The sequence below is a fragment of the Sarcophilus harrisii genome, chromosome 3 (assembly GCF_902635505.1).
Source record: "Sarcophilus harrisii chromosome 3, mSarHar1.11, whole genome shotgun sequence".
NCBI classification, from domain to species: Eukaryota; Metazoa; Chordata; class Mammalia; order Dasyuromorphia; family Dasyuridae; genus Sarcophilus; species Sarcophilus harrisii.
In genome coordinates this window covers 167,886,165-167,903,967 of record NC_045428.1, presented here as the reverse complement: position 1 = coordinate 167,903,967, position 17,803 = coordinate 167,886,165, and the positions used below count along the sequence as shown (strand labels likewise).

Here is a 17,803-nt window from a genome sequence, read left to right as displayed (position 1 = left end):
AAGTTCTATTTCTAAGTTCTAAAACTATACATTTTCATAAGAAATGTCACATATCAGTTCATCAACTTGTAAAGTATTTTCTTTATTGTACATGTTTAACACATATTGAATTACTTGCCATCTAGGGGAATGGGGGAAAATGAGGGAAAAAATTTTGAACACAAGTTTTTGCAAGGGTGAATGCTAAAAATTATCCATGCATATGTTTTGAAAATAAAAAGCTTTAGTAAAAAAAAGTTTTTTCTTTGTTATTACCATCACAGACATTTTATTGAATAATCTGATTATTTTCTTTAACTATATCATGCTTAGAGATATATGACAAATATACAGATCAGTTTATCATGGTCCTCATCAAAAAACTGTATTTATGACCTGCTCAACTTTTTCATCATTTATCCTAAAAGCTTCATAATATGCTATTTGTATTTAGCATTATTTGCTATTTGCTCTAGCAACATAATATAGTGGGGGAAAAAAGGGTTTGAATAACAAAGATACTGGTTCGGCTATTGCTTTTGACATATGCTAGCTGAGTGACTGTGGAAAAAACACTAAAAGAAGTTTCCAGGCTTTTGAAGAAAAAATTTAGTTACTATAATTTTAAATTCCAATGTTCCATACTATAAATTCCACAGCACTTAAAATCCACTAGGGAATAAAATTTCTATTTAATAAAAATGACTAGAAAACTGGCAAAGAGAAAAACTCCCACAAGTTTAGATCCATAATTCACACCATACAAAAATGCTAAACTGCTTCTCCCCCGCCCCCCAAGCCATTGTGGTTAAGTGACTTGCCCAGGGCCACACAGCTAGGAAGTGTTAAGTATCTGAGATCACATTTGATCTCAGGTCCTCCTGACTTCAGGGCTGGTGCTCTATCTACTGAGCCATTTAGCTGTCCCAATAAAAAGGATTCTTAAAATTATTTAATTATTTTAAAAAATCCTAAGAAAAAGGAATACTATTTGTGTTTCAATTATGAACAAAAATTAAATAATTTAATAAATCATATTTGTCAAAAGAAATTTTTTTTTGCATAACAAAAACCCCCCATAATCTCTAAAATTACAAAAAGAAAAAGCTGGGAGAAAAATTGAAATAAATAAATCAGATAAAGGGCTCTTAAAGGAACTGACACATATATCTGAGGCTAACATTACTTCTCCTAATATAATAATGTTCAAAGGACTTGGAGACATTTTATAAAGAAATTAACAAAAATAGAAATAGGGACATAGACTGGACTACTTAGAGTACTAAGAAGTTAATGATTTGCCCTGTTATCATATATTTGAGGAGGAACTTGAATCCAGGTTTTCCTGATGCTAAGCTCAGATTACTAGCAGGCTGCTTTTCCAAAGGAGGAAATATTAATTAAATAGTGACTGCTGGAAAACAAACTCCTTAGTACTAGAAAAAAGCAAATAAAAATAACTTTAAAATGCTATCTTCTTCTACCTTCTAGAATGACAAAGACAAATATCTTTATCTATAAATAAATATATGCAGGTAAAAATATAATACAGGCAGGACTGCCAAGGAAGAGACATTCTCATAGCACAATTGGTGAGCCTCAAAATATTAAGAATAGTCACACACTCAAAACTTTTTGTCTCAGTTTTTGCACTGCAAGGACTATTACTTTTTTTAAAATCTTAAAAAAGGAAAAGAAGGACCTAACTGTACAAAAATATTCTTAGCTGACTTATTAGTAATGGCAAAAAACCTCATAAATTGCAAATAATCTACCTATCTTAAAAAATTAGAGAATAGATGAATTATGGATATTGATGTAATGAAATATTATAGTACCATAAAAATAAGTAGAAATTATTTTCTAAAAAAACAGAAAAACCTACATAAAGTGATTCAGAAGAACTAGAAATGTATACACACAATCACAACCATATATATATATATATATATATATATATATATATATATATATATATTAAAAAGGAAAGCAAATAAGGCCAAAAGTTATAATTTCAAACTGACTTTGAAGCAAACACAAAATAAAAGTATTGTTTTGTTATTTGTTAGTTCTTTTGCTTCTACCTGGTTAAAGGATAAAGGATTTGGCTGATTTTCCCCCTTATTTTGTGAGTTTGTCATTAAATTTATAATAAAATTCTTAAAAAGAAAAATGGTTATGTTTGGTTCACTCTCTTTTTCAACAATTCTTTCGGTTGTTAAAAATACCAACAGAGATAACTTTTTTTTGAAGTGATCTAGATGCTTTATAAGCATACTTTAATACTTATAATTTGAGAGCCTAGATTTTTTATCTTTTCACATAATGTATACAATTTATCAGCTTTAATTTATACTGTGTCCTAAATACGTTCCACTTTATCACTTACTTAAGCTTTCTGCATACATGGCCCAAGTTGTTTAACAAAGGTTCCCATTTGTCAACTGTTACCTACAAAACAATGTCATTAAAATTACTACTTCATACTCTTCAACTAGATTTGTACATACTGAAATACTTCACAGATACTTACTGTTAATTACCATATAATAATGAGATGTAAATTAAAATAGTAGAAAGTCCTGCTCTTTTCATTTATATTTTATATTAACTTAATGCAGTTTAATGACCAAAAAAGGGCAGTTTTTCCCTACTGTCTTACCATTTGATGCAAAACATATTTTTCAAGTTTATACATCAAAAAGTGTAATCTTCAGAATAGAACCTGAGTCTATGGTCACATGCATAATGCTATGGTTTGAGGAATACTGAAAACTATAACAAAATGTGGAAAGGGTATACAAATGAGACAGTGATGCTTTAGGAAGTAGGAACTCAAAGTAGAGTCAAACAGAATGGGCAGAAATGAAAGGAGATACAGTTCAGGAAAACTAGTATAAAATACATGCATAATCCTTGATACTGAGAGTTAACAAAGGCTAAAATTGTTATTTTTTAAAATGGTAAAATCTACTATGCTCTTGTTCCAGCAACCATACCTTTACTAATTAAAAATAATAATAATAATGCATATTCAAAAGATCAAGCCAAACATAGAGTGATGTTTTCATAAAGCAGTATATGGTTTAATATTTCAAACATTAAAAATTCTAAAGCTATATTAAAAAGGAATGAAATTATGGCAATGTTCTACACTCCTCAAGGCAGTTCTAAGTCTAAGACTCAATAATACCTAGGTCTTCTGCTTTAAGGATGACACCTGATGAATTTAGGAGCTAATGAGGTCATTAATAATTCTCTTCAACTAAAGATGCAGTCATATAGACCAATATTACATCAGGATTGGAAATGCCCAAAATAATCAGCTTCCTGTAATCATTCAATAGTTTCAAATGATTGAAACAGCAAGATCAATGACTACCTTGATCTCACAAGGCAGCCTACATTTGCTCTCTTAACTCTCACAACTCAGACAGTATCAATTATTAAATACTGTGAGCAGTACACAAGTTGAATATGTGACTGCTTTTTAATAATGACAATACATTATAACTTTTAGAAGACAGAGACTGTTGCAATGTAATTTTTTCTATATTTTTTGTAATTAGGTTTTTATATAATGACTAAGTAAATACCTCATTTCCAATGGCTTTAATTTTTTCTAATGCATCAAGAAACCATTTTTCAGCTGTTTTCCAGCTAAAATTAAAAAAAAAGGGCAACAAGTTATTCCAAATAAACAAATGACACACACAAACAGCTGTTAATATTTCCCAATATCACTATAAAAACTTGAAAGTAAAATTACACCTTTGCCAGCAACATAGATTAAGTTTATTACATTTGATAAGCAATATTACAGCATTACAGTTTTGTGAGTTCAAGATATTATAGGAATTAATGCATTAAATAATCCATGTGCATATGAAAGGCCAAATTTTTTTTTCATTTAAAAATATATACTGATGTTTTAAAAAAACAAGAACAAGAAAAATATAATGGAAAAGGGATACTAATTTAGTAAATATGAACTTAAGTATATTACATTTTTATTTGAATAGTTTATTTAAATATTTATTTCATTATATACAATAGTCAAATAAATTAGAATAGTCAAAGATTATTTTGTTTTGTTTAGCTGTATTTTTCTGTTAACCTAAAGGTTAATCAGGAGAGAAATACTGTTTGTTTCAATCAAAAATTTCTCTAAAATATATTATTACAATTCAGTGCACAGTACAATTAACATAACTGAAGTTATCCTGAATGATTGAGAATCATGCAGTACTTTGGGTTCAACAATTTTGAACAACAATGATGAATGAAGAATACTTTCAAAGTTAAACAAATGGGCAACTGGACTAGTAAATATGAGGCCCCAAAATTTTTATTTTTATTTTTTATACTGAATGCATGATTAGAATGGTCTTTTTTGTCATGTCTTTCTTCTGAGTGAAATGCAAAATGAACATTACACTTAATGAAGAATTAAGATTAATTTTTACTTGATCAAGATTTTGATGAATTTAGAAAAAGAACTCAGGCTGATGCTATGTTTTTATCTTGATGTACTTACTCGCCATTTTGAAATGCAACCACTCCAACCTCATGCATAACGAAAGGATCTTCAGGTGCAATACTTAGAGCTTGGCTGAAAAATCTTTCAGCCAATTTTGAATTGTTGGTTAAACCATATTCCAATCCAATATACAGCATTGGTAAGTGACATCTAAAAAAATGTTAAAATCACACATTCAACTGTATCAATGCAACAATTTAATAAACTAATAGAAATTCACCTATACAATCTTTTCTTAAAAATTCAAATACCAAACCAGTAACTAGGAATTTCAATCTACTCACATGAGTCCTGGTAATTTATGAAACAGCTTGCTAGAAATGACTAGTTTCACCCTATCTCACATTAAGACATGAACATCATTAAATTTCACCTTATTTTCTATTGCTCCTTAGCATACAACATCTACAAGATGAAACTATAATTCAACTTATGCTATCTTGATTAAGTCAGACTCATTACTATTTCTGTGATTTTCTCTGTATCTTAATTTCTCTATATGGTGGAACTATAACCTCATCTTTTAAGTTTTCTTCATGAAGAACAGCTTACCTTGTTCTAGAAAGTTCCTTTTCTAGCTAATGCCTATTTCTTCTTGTTTTTTCAACTTCTTTCTTCTTTTCCTTCCAGTCATTTCTGATCTTTCTTTGTATAAATTCCTTCTCCAGTGGCAGGTCTATGTTTATTCTTTTAGGTGCCATCTGTGATCTCTTCTTTGTTCACTCTACATTCCCTCAACAATCTCATAACTTTTATCACTTTTATACCCATTATTTTCACACTTTTATCTTGAACTCTAAATTGCTGAGCTTCTTTCAGTCTCACATTTTCAACTATTTGTCAGACATTTTTGCCTGATCATCCTCCCAACACCTCAAACTCAACAAAGCTAAAAATTGAACTGATTCCCTTCTACTCCTTTCTCTAAATGTTCCACTGTCCTTTTGCTTGGGAATATATCAATGATTTAGAAAGTAGACAAAGGAAATCCTGCTCACTATTTCTTATGAGGAGAAATATTAGAGCTAAATTTAGAGCTTTCAGCTCTAAACTTAGAGGGAACTTAGAGGGGCCTCAGACATTGTGCAGCTAATTCTATTGTCATTATAGTGAGAAAACTAAGGCCCCAAAAAGACAAAGGCAAAACACAGAGCTAATACTGAATTGAGATCCTTTAACTCTAAATTGACTGCATTTTCTGCTATACCACAACTGCAGAGATGCCTGTCAAACCCTAAACTCTACAAGGAAGATTTTCTTAATCAGCTACCTTTTTCATTTCACTAGGGTTTCACAAACTACTGTGTGTTTAGTACCTAAACCAGGAGTGGGCAACCTTTTCTTTTACTACCAAGAACCATTTGGCTATTCCTAAGATTATGGATCATACAAAATTATCAATTCATAGAATTCAAGCAGTGGGAGAATGTAGTACCTAGCTTTCTGATCATCATTGCCTACAGTTGTCTTAGCAAATGAATTCACAAGCCTTATACAGCCTACAAGCCAGATGTTCCCTACCCCTGACCTAAAGAATAACTTGTAGTCTTTTAAGAGAATTATACAATTTCTTCATTAAACTATTTAGTTTGCTTGTCACATACCCTTTCATCAGCTGTGCTGCCGTGAAGTAAGCTGCCATTGCTTGGTCATGCTCACTCTCAACTGCAAATGAATGTCCATATGCTATCCATGCAGGACCATAGGTTCTTTCAAGTGTTGTCGCTTTGCTACAATAAAATCATTAAATTAATATAAATTTGTTAACTCATTGGTAATTGGACAAAGACCAAAAATGCTTTTTACTTATGGGATAAAAATTCTTTAGCTAGCCATTTAAGATCTTTCAAAAATGTATGTCTAGTCTACTTTTCTTGTTTTTGGTAATGTAATTTCCCTTTCATATATTCTGTATTCCAAATGAATCACGTCTTCCTTGATCTCATTCTAACATTCTTCTGTCTGTATGCTTTCATTTCTCCATCAATCAATTTGAAATTCTTTCTTTTTAAAAGGACAGCTAGGTGGCACAGTGAGTAGTAAGTAGAGCACTCGAGTTCAAAACTGATCTCAGACACTTAACAAGTCCTAATTGTATGATCCTGAGCAAGTCACTTAAGCCCAATTGCCTCAGAAAAAAAAAGCAAAAAGAAATTCTTTCTTTAAAAACAATTTAGGTGCCACTGTTAACATGAATTATTGTTCATTTGTATCTAACTATTCATGACCCGTTTGGGTTTTCTTGGAAAAGATACTGAGTGATTTGCTCTTTCCTTCTTTAACTTATTTTACAGATGATGAAAGTAAGGCAAATAGAGTAATTGAGTTGTCCAGGATTACACAGCTAGTAAGTGTCTGAGGCTGGATTTGATCCAGGTCTTTCCAACTCTAGGCCCACTACTGCACCTAGATCCCCATTAATATGAGACAGCAATAAAAACAAAGGCTGGTATTAAAGTGCTTCTATACCTGTGGTTCTTAACCTTTTTTATGTCATGCTTTTTTAGCAGTTTGATGAAGGCTACAGGCTTCCTTTGAGATGCATAAAACAAAGATTATGCCTCAATTTATTTTTTTTTAAATAACAGATTTTTACTTGCAATCAAATATATGTTAAAATATGCAATTCCTTCTATACATATTTCCACATTTATCATGCTTGTGCCTCAATTTAAAATAAAAATAAAAGAAATGCAAAGAAATTCAAGTATACTGAAATTTTTTTTCAAAAATATTAAAATGCAGCAACTATATAGCGCAGTGAATAGAGCACTGGCCCTGAAGCCAGGAGGATGTGAGTTCAAATTAAGACACTTACCACTCAAAAACTGTATGACTTTAGGCAAGTCACTTAACCCCATTGCGCCTTTCCAAAAAAAAAAAAAAAGAAAGAAAGAAAGAAAGCAAAAGCAAAGAAAATATCAAAATGTTCTTTAAAAAACAAGTCCACAGATTCCAGGGTTAAGAGTTCATACCAAAAAAAGTAATTAATATAAGAGAAAACCCCCCACTTACTTATTTAAGTATCATTCATTTTGGAGATATAGTCACTCTTTTAAACTGAGAAAAATTCACTAAATAAATTAAAATATGATTCTTGGAAAATATTTCAAATACCCAAAATTTTAAGGATTCTAGTTGAATTAAGCACATTTAATAAACTTTTAAGTATTTCTACATGTTAAAGTAGCAACATTTATTTCACAGCACTATATTAGAAGAACTAATAAATGTGGTTTTTGAAAAAGATATTTAAACACATTTATTAATATGTTCAACTTTTTTTAAAAGTTAATTTAAAAAAATATTTTCAATTGCAAATTCTCTCTCCTCCCTCACCCATAGAGAAGGCAAAAAGAATTATATACTCATTATATACATATGAACGAATTTAAAAAAAATTTATGGCTTCTTTCTTATTCCTCTTAAGTCTGTTCTATTCCTATTACTCTGACAAGTTTTTTAGTCCAAATAAAGGCCACACTCAAATACTACCTCAAATAATCTTAAGCTGGAAAAGAATTTAAGAAATCATCTAACCCAACTCCCTTACTTACAGATGAGGGAAGTATGTGATATATCTAAAAATGATAATGGTAGTAAGAACAGGTGTGATGTAAGCACAAGTCTTTTATTTTATAATCAGTACTTTCCATTGTGTAACCATAACTTAAATTGAGATTTCTTTGGAAAAAAAGAAACATGCAGGTACACACTAAAGAAATGTCATTTTCCTCCAAGTTTTATACAAATGAAAAATACAATCTTTAATCATATCACTATGATTTTAAAGCTAAAGCACAGAACTGTCCCAAAACTAGAGAGGAGTACAGATCAATCTTTGAATACTGGCTTTTTTTTTTGCAGCCATCTCTATGTGCTCAATTCATTCAACTCATTCCTTATAGTGAGAAGCTTAGTGATGGGCTAGATTGGGAGAAAGAGTACAGTGACAAATACACTGAAGTGGAAGATGGGAAAGAGATTCACTTGCACTACATATGTATCTGTATTATGAAGACCTCCTTATAATCTGTAGGTAAAGAGAAGGCTTACTGAAGATGATTGACAAGGGGAAACACTGGGCATGCAGCATCACACAGAGAGGGGCTAGAGGGAAAAGGCAAGAAATGATCTGTATACAATGTGGGCCTATTCCACAGCATGAGAAGACCAAAATATCCAGATCTAGAGCTGAAAAAGGTCTCAAAAGTTATGAAATCTAATCCCTCATTTTACGTATAAAGAATCTGAGAACAAAGATCTTGGAAGAAATGTCATATACATTTTTATTTTTCCAGTTTTTTCATTCTAAAATGCTCATGCATTTGGGCTCATGCATAAAGTTCACTGACTCACAGAAATATAGGATTTTTGGATATCTCTATTGGGAAGTTTTTCCTTATACTGAAGATAAAATCTGTCTCAGTAAAAACTAGTAGAAAATAGGAAATGTAAATATATCTAAATAAACACATGTATATAAAGACATTTCATAGGCCATTACATCTACGTACATACAACACATTTCATTCACATGCACAATAAGTTACACATACATGCCATTTTATATACATATACACATCTTTTTGATTATCTCATATAGAGAAACTAGTGGCAGGAACTTGATTTTCATTTTACTCCTGTGGGTTTCTAATGAGAAATTTTCCTCTATTAATAAATATTTACATCTTCTATGTGACCTACAATCCTGAAATGTTATTTGGAGCACGAAATTGTTATAAAATTTTCCCAGGGTCACTGAGTCTCCATTTGTTAGAAAAAGGACTTGAACTATCTTTTATGCCTATTTATTTAATTTGATTGGTTATATAGTATTAATGAGACCAAGGCTGCAATATGGAGTTCTAACAAGTGGAAAACTATTCGAGCCACTTAATTTTTAAGAACCAATATAGTAAAAATCAACAATAGTGTTTAATCTAATCCAACTCAATACTCCTTTATTAAGTATCTACTTTATGCAATGCTAGTACCTTAGTACAACAAAAATAAAGTAAGACAGTCCTTGCCTTGAAGAAACTTATGACTCCAAAGGCATAAGTATGGTGACTTTTGCATGGACAGTAAAAAAAAAAATCAATACAATGTAGAAATAGTGAGAAGCAGCTCAAAGTTTTCTTGGAAATTTGATGAAAAAAGGTCAGTTCTAGCTGGGTAAGACAAAGAAAGACATTATGTAAAAAGAATCTGAGTTGGGCCTAGAAAGGAAAAAGAGTTTAACAGGCAGAGAGTCTGAGCAGAAGTTTGTTCTGGTATGAGTAGTACATCACAGGAATGAGGGAAAGGCAAGAAAAGAGGCACAGAGATTTGAGAGAGGATGGGAATAAGAAAGTGGTGGGTTCAATTTGCTCAGAACAGAAAGTGTGTGAATGATAATAGCAATGCATTTATACAGAGCTTTAAGGTTTTGCAAAGCACTTTACAGATGATACATTTAATCATCACAATAACTCAATCCTCATTTTAATATGTGAAGAAACTGAGATTTGTAAAAGTTAAATTACTTAATAAAATCATACAACTAGAATTCAAAACCAGGTCCTTCTAAGTCCAAGTTCAACCCTCTTTCTGTTTCTACATATATTATGCCAATGATCTGCTTTCAGGAAAAGGGAAGGGATACAAAATAAATTTAAAAAGAAGAACTGAAGACTTGCTAGTCTGAATAAGGAATGTGAATTTTATTTAGAAGGGGAAAATCACTCAGTTTTTGAGTAGAGATTTGATATAATCAAAGCATTTGTTAGGAAAATTACTCAGGTGACAGACAGGAAGGCTGCACTTTTGAGGGGAAAGATGAAAAATTAGAAAGACCAGTTTAGAGGATTTTAAGTCCAAGAGCAGACATTAGTCCTAGATCTTGAAATGGAGTGACGAAGCAGAAATGAGAGGAGACAATGAATATTGTGGGAAAGAATCAATGACAATTAACTGGAGTTCTGAGAAGCAGTGAGAATTTCTAGAGTCAAAGATAACTCTGAGGTTTGGATACTGATACAATGAGCAGAAAAGGTAAAGTGGAAAACTCAGTATGTGCATCCTATTAATGGTGGCTTCTTTATGAATGACAAAACTTCAAATACTGGCTTATATTATTCTGTTTTGTAATCGATGCAACATGGCACAGTGGACAGAGTTAGCCTCAGGGGTAGGAAGACTTGGATTCTAATACAGAGGAGCTATCTGATCATGAAGAAGGTACTTAATCTCTCAGTATTTCTAGCAATTAAGACTGTAAGGTACAGCTAAGCTGCATCAGTGGAAGTGATTTCAACAAGATCAATTATAATATATACTGATAACATCACAGGGCCAGACACAGACCAAAAACTTCCATGAAAAAACCTTGAGAGGAAGGATTATATCATGTTTTTAAATCCTCCATAATATGCAGACACAATGCTAAGAAAACTAATTCAGTAGTAACTACTGAATTAAATTTTCATTCTTTTAAACTGCTCTTTTAACATTTAACTACATCTGAAAAAAGATGCAGCGATAAATACTTTATTTGAAAAGGTATCTATGGAAAGATTTATAGCCAAGGTGGCAGCTTGAAAGGAAAGCAAGCTATTTATCTCCCACAAATTTTCTCCAACAAGACTGTTAAATTTGAATAACGATTAAGAGATCTGATATAAAACTACAGTGATATCTTTCATCTCAGACCTTTAAGGTCCTGTCTTTGGAGGCAGCAAGAATGGAAGATTTGCCTAAAAAAAAGTCTTAGGGTTTTCAGAAAGCCATAGGGTGGGGACTTTGGAAGCCTGAAGAAACTCAATATATAGCACCCAGAATGGGGCTATAGTATTCAGTCTGGGAAAGTCAAGGCTAAAGAACTCTAAGATCCTCAGAGAGCCCTGGATATTTCTGAAATTCATTGATTTCCAAGGTGTGGAAAGGATGGGGGAGGGTGAGAATTGGAAGGAGGGAGTGAATTGACAGGAAGCAAAATCCAAGGCAAGACCAAGAAGCATGGTAGACCACCCAATGCAAAAGGACAGCAATATCAAAAAAAATTTTGGTCCTGCCATAAAGCCCCAATTCAGAAACTAAAGCTGGAAGAATTAGTAAATTAAAGAAAATATCATTCATTACAAATATATATATATTGCAAATCTAATTCTACAACTGCAAATAGACTGAAAGTAAAAAATGAATTTCCCAGAAGGACTACATGAACACTTCATGAACACTTAGGAGAAATGAAGCAAGAAATAAGACACAAAATAAAAGGTTTGGAGAAAAGACTGGAAGGAGAATAAGTAGCTTTAAAAAGTAAAGAAAGTGATAATCTTACCAAACAAAACAAAAAGGATCTATGAAAACTAGAGCAGAGTAGAACAAAGCTTATTAGAACAAAATTAAAACTATTTAAAAAAAAAAAGTATCTGATACTGAAAATGATACAACTTCCCATAAAGTTAAGGAGTGATAATGTAAAAATCACTGGACTCCCCAAAACACAAAGTTTAAAAAAAAATATTTTAAAGATATTATAAAAGACAACTGTCCACTCTATTGAAAACTGAGGACAAAATAAAAATATTAAGAATCTAAACATCTCCTGAAAGGAATGCCAAAAGGAAGTCCCAGGAATAGCAAAACTAAAATCCAGAGCTCCCTCCTCAAAAATACTATAATCTTCTAAAAAGAAACAGTTAAGTAATGAGAAGTCATAGTTATTGCATAAGACTTGGAAGCTTTAACTAAAAAAAAACTAAAGTTCTTGTAACACAATATTTGAAAAAGCATTACACAATTTATGTTATGCAAATCTGACTCTCAAAGAGGCTGAAAAAGATCGATTCTGGCCATGTAGTGGCAGTGGCAGCAATGCTGCTATATCTCTCAGGAGTGCTTCTCTTTAGACAATGAAGTAATTTGGGTTGAGAGGTACCAGAGATTGAAGCCATTCTAGACTCACAGAGAGGGAAAGGAAGCATGCAGAAGAGAGAGGAATATCTATGAAATAGCCACTTAAATTAAGTGACAACTGGATGTAATACAGATTTATAACCACTCAGAAAAGTTAGATATAATTCTACAAGAGGAAAATGAGTTTGTAATGGAATAAAAGACTTTTAAGCATTTCTGATGACAAGACCAGAGCTGAATATGAACTTTAAAATGCAAATAAGAGTCCAGAGTATAGCATACAACAGTGTAGAAAGGAAGAAGTGTCCAAACTTTCACTTCTCATAACTATAATACATGAGAAGAATGTGCAAATATGGAAGGAGAGTAGGCATCAAATTAACTTCACACTTGTATAAAATAGACAAATGAGGGTTCAATACACAAGTAGTTTGGTACAGAAATAAGTTCAACAGGGAATCAAGTGGAAATAGGGAAAAGATAGTAATAGGAAGGATATAGTTATGTGTAAATTAAACTTCCTAATCCTGAAAAACATACTGGGGGAGGGGGACCCTTTAGAACAATGGGCTGAACAAACTGGGGTCATGTTATTGTACATAAAAGAAATTATGGGAGGATTCTGGGAAGATGGTAAACTAGGTCAGAAAATTTCAAGTTCTTCAGATTATGCCACAAACAAAACAAAATTGTGCTTTAGGGTGAACATAGGCCAGTAAAAAATAAGACTTGGAGCAGAACAGGGGTCCTCTTGGGACAACCTGAGAAGGTGATTTAATACTTCCAGACTAGCTTTGCTGCAACAGCAAGCAGGGAGCCATGGGACTATTTGGGTAGCCTCAGCCCCAACCACAGGAACTTTCACCTTCTGGACAGCCTGGGCAAATTGGATTCTTGAGTCCTGGAAGACTGAGGGAACCTCTATTGTAAGGAACTCCAGGCCCAATCAGCAGCCCTGATAGAGAAGGAACCAGCACACCCAGAGAGTGTGAAAGTAGGGCTGCTGCTGGCTGGGGGCACTTACAGGAGAGTGGAATTTTTGATTTGGGGTTCAAGGTCACAGGGAAAAGCCAAAATGAAGCCAGAAAAGCCATCCCTTCCACTCCAGGGTTAGAAGTGATTACACTAATCATTCTCATTAAATATCCTCCCCCTTAAAAAATAGGCAAAGAAGAAAGAACCCAACCACAGAAACGTACTATGGGAAGAAGAAAGACTGGGATTCATCTTCAAAGAAGACACTGAAATTAAAAAAAAAAAAAAAAAAGGCTCCTTCTATCTCAAAGAACAAGATTAAATGGTTACCTGCCCAAAAAGAATTAATAGAAGAAATCAAAAAAGGCTTTAAAAATCAAATTAGAAAGATTGAGAACCCCTTCCTGCCCCCCCCCCCCCCAAAACCAAGACGAAGAGAAAGTTGGCCAACTAGAAAGAAGATCCAGAGACTTGAAGAAAATAATTCTGTGAAAATTAGAATTGGGCAACGGGAAGCCAGTGAACCTAGAAGAGACCAAGAATAACAAAACAAAAGATCAAGAATGAAAAAAATAGAACAGAATGTGAAATATATGATAAAAAAAAACAACAGATATGAAGAACAGATCAAGAAGAGAAAACATAATTAAACTACCTGAAAGCTATGACCAAAAATAGAACATTGAAATAAGAATACAAGAAATAATCAAAGAAAATTGTCCTGAAATGATAGAATATGAGTATTTCAAAGAGATCCTACAAAGAAAACACATAGGAACATTATTGCTAAATTCCGAACCTCTGGATCAAAGAGAAAATTTTACAAGAAACAAACAAACAACAATTCAAATATGCTGGAGCTACAATTAGAATTGTATGGGATTTATCAGTAGCTACAATAAAAATCTGCAGATCCTGATATTCACAATCCAAAGAACTATATCTGTAGCCAAAAATATGATATACAGCAAAAGTATCCAAAATATTAAATGGAAAAAAAAAAATGAACACTCAATGAATTTGCACATGTTTAGGATTTTTCTCAACCAAACATGAACTCAATAGAAAATTTACCAATATATGAGCCAACATCAAAGACTAATTTCAAGGAATTCAACAAGGACAAAATGTTTGTTTTATATGTGGAAATATAAACCATATGTTTAAGATTGACATCAGTAATTGGGTAGTTCAAAATAAAGACAGGCTGAGCTGAGTATGATCTGATTTTAAAAAGCAAAACTATCTAGGAAAAAGTAAAAATAGTAATAATGTTATTCAAATGAGGTGCAGAGAAAGAACCGATATAGAGGCATTAGATGGGGAGAAGGGCAGGGAGTTCTGAAAACCTACTCACATTAGAAATGGGTTAAATAGGGAACACAACACACACACACATACACACACACACACACATCCACCCATGAAGGGTATAGCAGTCTCCAAAATTTATAAAGAAATAAGAGGAAAGGGAATAGGATAAGGTGGGATACAGAAGGGTGTTTAAATTAATGGGAGTGGGATACAATATGTAGATTAACAGGAATGCGATAAAGAGAGAGAGGGCAATGATGGAGTGGGGGAGTTAAATGAATAGGGGGAATTTTAAATAAAAGCAAGGCAAGTTAAGGAATAGAAGACTTAGCAGGTATATAAAATAAGAGATATAAATGAACACAGTAACAAAGATCAAGAGTAGTATTGGAAAAAAAAAAGTAGGGCTAGTAATCATTAATATAAGTTTGACTAAAAAATTTAAAGAATCAATCAAGAGAGAAATTTACATGTCAGCCATATTAACATTGTTTTAGATGCAAGTCTACATGTCATTTTATAAATATGTCCTTAAATATATAAGTATATATAAATGTATCTATGCTTAATTGTAGTTTGCTTTGGGGTAGTGGGGAAAAATTAAAGGGGGAAAAAAGAATAAAGTAAAAAGTACACAGCAGAGAACAAAAAAGTAATCTACAAGGAAGCAAAGAAAAGACAGTCACAAATACGTCTTCTATTATTATTATAAATATAAAATTTTATATGTTTTCCTTGAAATGGAAATTTAGTGTTACATATTTTGAATCCTTCCTGATGTTCTGCTGTATTGTTTTTTTTTTTTAATTTCCTTTTTCTGTCTTTTTCTATTTGGTATCTAACTTTAAATACATATAAATAAAGAAGAGGGAAAAAAAATTATGAAAGAGACTATTTCAGAGAATCCTAGGTAGGTTTCACACAGACTGAATCAAGCGGTACTGGGAAAACAATTTATACAAAGACTTGTTTTATAATAAAACTCCACCTTGTAAAGAAAAACAATTGAAATACTGAAGAATTCTGACTAACATGACAATCATTGCAATGTTCCCAAAAGAGTTTATATGATAAAGGATATTACCCTATCCCTTGATATGATATGATAGATCCAAGATGTAGAAAGAAACAAATTTAATGGACATGGCTAATGGGTTGATTCATTTTGCTTAACCATGTTTATCTATTACAATTTTGCCCCCTTTCACTCTGTTAAGTGGGGGGAGGTGGGTAGGAAAAGGCAATAATGTAAAGAAAAATGGATAACATTTTTAAAAAATGCATGGAAGACAACAGAAAAGAAATTCAGGAGGAAAAACAGAAAAGCAGGAGGGTTTTGACAGTTAATACTTAGAAATTATATACTTTTCAAAGTGGTTTGAAATGGAGATTCAGTTCATATAGAATTTTTTTTGTTCTGCTGTATGTATGACAATGCAATTTTAGTGTTTTAATTTAAAATTAAAAAAAAAAGATACCTGTGAACTCTTTGTGTCAATATGAAAACAAACACATACCTGAGATATCTTCTGGCATGTTCATTTTTGTGTCCAACCATTAGATAATAACATCCTACTGCAAACCAAGATACCTAAATAAATTCAAAATTAATCAATTTTACCAAAGACGAGAACAGATTTATAATACAAATCTAAACAATTCAATACAAATAGAAATTGAATCATATTTTTCTGGCACCTTAGAAATATCTGTATCAGATTCTTTTTTTTTTTTTTTTTTTTTTTTTTTTTAATTTAATAGCCTTTTATTTACAGGTTATATGCATGGAACTTTACAGCGTTAACAATTGCCAAACTTCTTGTTCCAATTTTTCACCTCTTACCCCCCACCCCCTCCCCTAGATGGCAGGATGACCAGTAGATGTTAAATACATTAAAATATAAATTAGATACACAATAAGTATACATGACCAAAACATTATTTTGCTGTATAAAAAGAATCAGACTTGTATCAGATTCTTTTTGCCAGATATAGTTTTGATAAAAAAAGAGGGTAGAATAATCTACTGGATCCACATTTCTTTCCTAGCCTGGCCTGACACAGGCATCATCATATTCTTTCTATTTCAAAAAAAAAAAAAAAAAAAGCACCTAAAGATTTCACTTGTTATGACATCAACTTATTTTGGCATCCTGACCTGTTTTGAACCTTCTTGTAACTAGTGATACTGGTTTTGGGATTCTGATTCTAATTTGAATAACTTCTCTGATTACAACCCTAACTACATCCTGAGGTTGTTTGCTCTCTGCATGACCTTTTTCTGTAATTCTGATTTCTGGTTAATCACCAGTCCTAAGACATTTGAAGTACTCTGCCTTAAAACCTCTTTTTTCTCCTGACGATTGGCTCTTGTAACTGACACTTTGGAAACTGCATCAACTGTTGGAGACTTCTAATCAGTAAGTTGTTATCTTAGTATGCCAAGTTGTACTTTTTATGGATTGCTTCACTTTTTGCAAAGCAGTCAATATAGTGTCTAAAGATTTAATTTATAACCACTTAGTAATAAGGAAATGAAAGAATCTGGCTCAAAACTTCACTTCAAAAGAAAGAATTATTACTAGTTTGATTATGAATTTAAGCTTTTCTAACTTTAAGTTGTAAAATTTTAATATATTTCAACTATAAAAACTGTAGATACACATATATAACTTACAGGATTACTAGGGTATAAATCCACCAATTTATGAGAGAGATAGAAAAGCTCTGTATAGGAAAAAAAAAAAAAAAGAAAATATTTGTGTCAAATATTAAAACATTTAAACATTTCCTCCCTTACTACTAAATATACTCCATATTTAAATACCATATCATTTCCTAAAACGAGATTTTATCTAAGAGGGGGAAAAAATTACATAGGTTTGCAATGATAAATAAGTACAAATAATTAATTATCTTATTAAAAACATTAAGTTGAATGATTCAAAGGGAAGGTTGATTTGATTATAGGCTGCTTTTGCTTCACTCTAATAGAAAGAAGGGGTATCTAAAATCTGATGGTTGTAGCAAGAAGGTACCATGGGTGAATTAAAAGACTAGCATATTGACTAAGAATTAATCAATACAGAAAGC

General features: G+C 32.0%; 1 protein-coding gene across 2 annotated transcripts in view; it reads right to left on the bottom strand.

Annotated features, from left to right (window-relative positions):
• The window catches only part of CDC16 (cell division cycle 16), a 51,905-nt gene that overhangs the window by 9,977 nt on the left and 24,125 nt on the right, over positions 1–17,803 (bottom strand). For both annotated transcript variants that reach the window (XM_003765702.4, XM_012546208.3), the window contains 6 exons: positions 17,388–17,437; positions 16,228–16,301; positions 6,124–6,249; positions 4,517–4,669; positions 3,576–3,639; positions 2,369–2,430 (listed from right to left, as the gene is read on the bottom strand). In XM_003765702.4, coding sequence (XP_003765750.1) covers positions 2,369–2,430; positions 3,576–3,639; positions 4,517–4,669; positions 6,124–6,249; positions 16,228–16,301; positions 17,388–17,437 — 529 coding nt within the window. The remainder of the gene's footprint in view (positions 1–2,368; positions 2,431–3,575; positions 3,640–4,516; positions 4,670–6,123; positions 6,250–16,227; positions 16,302–17,387; positions 17,438–17,803) is intronic.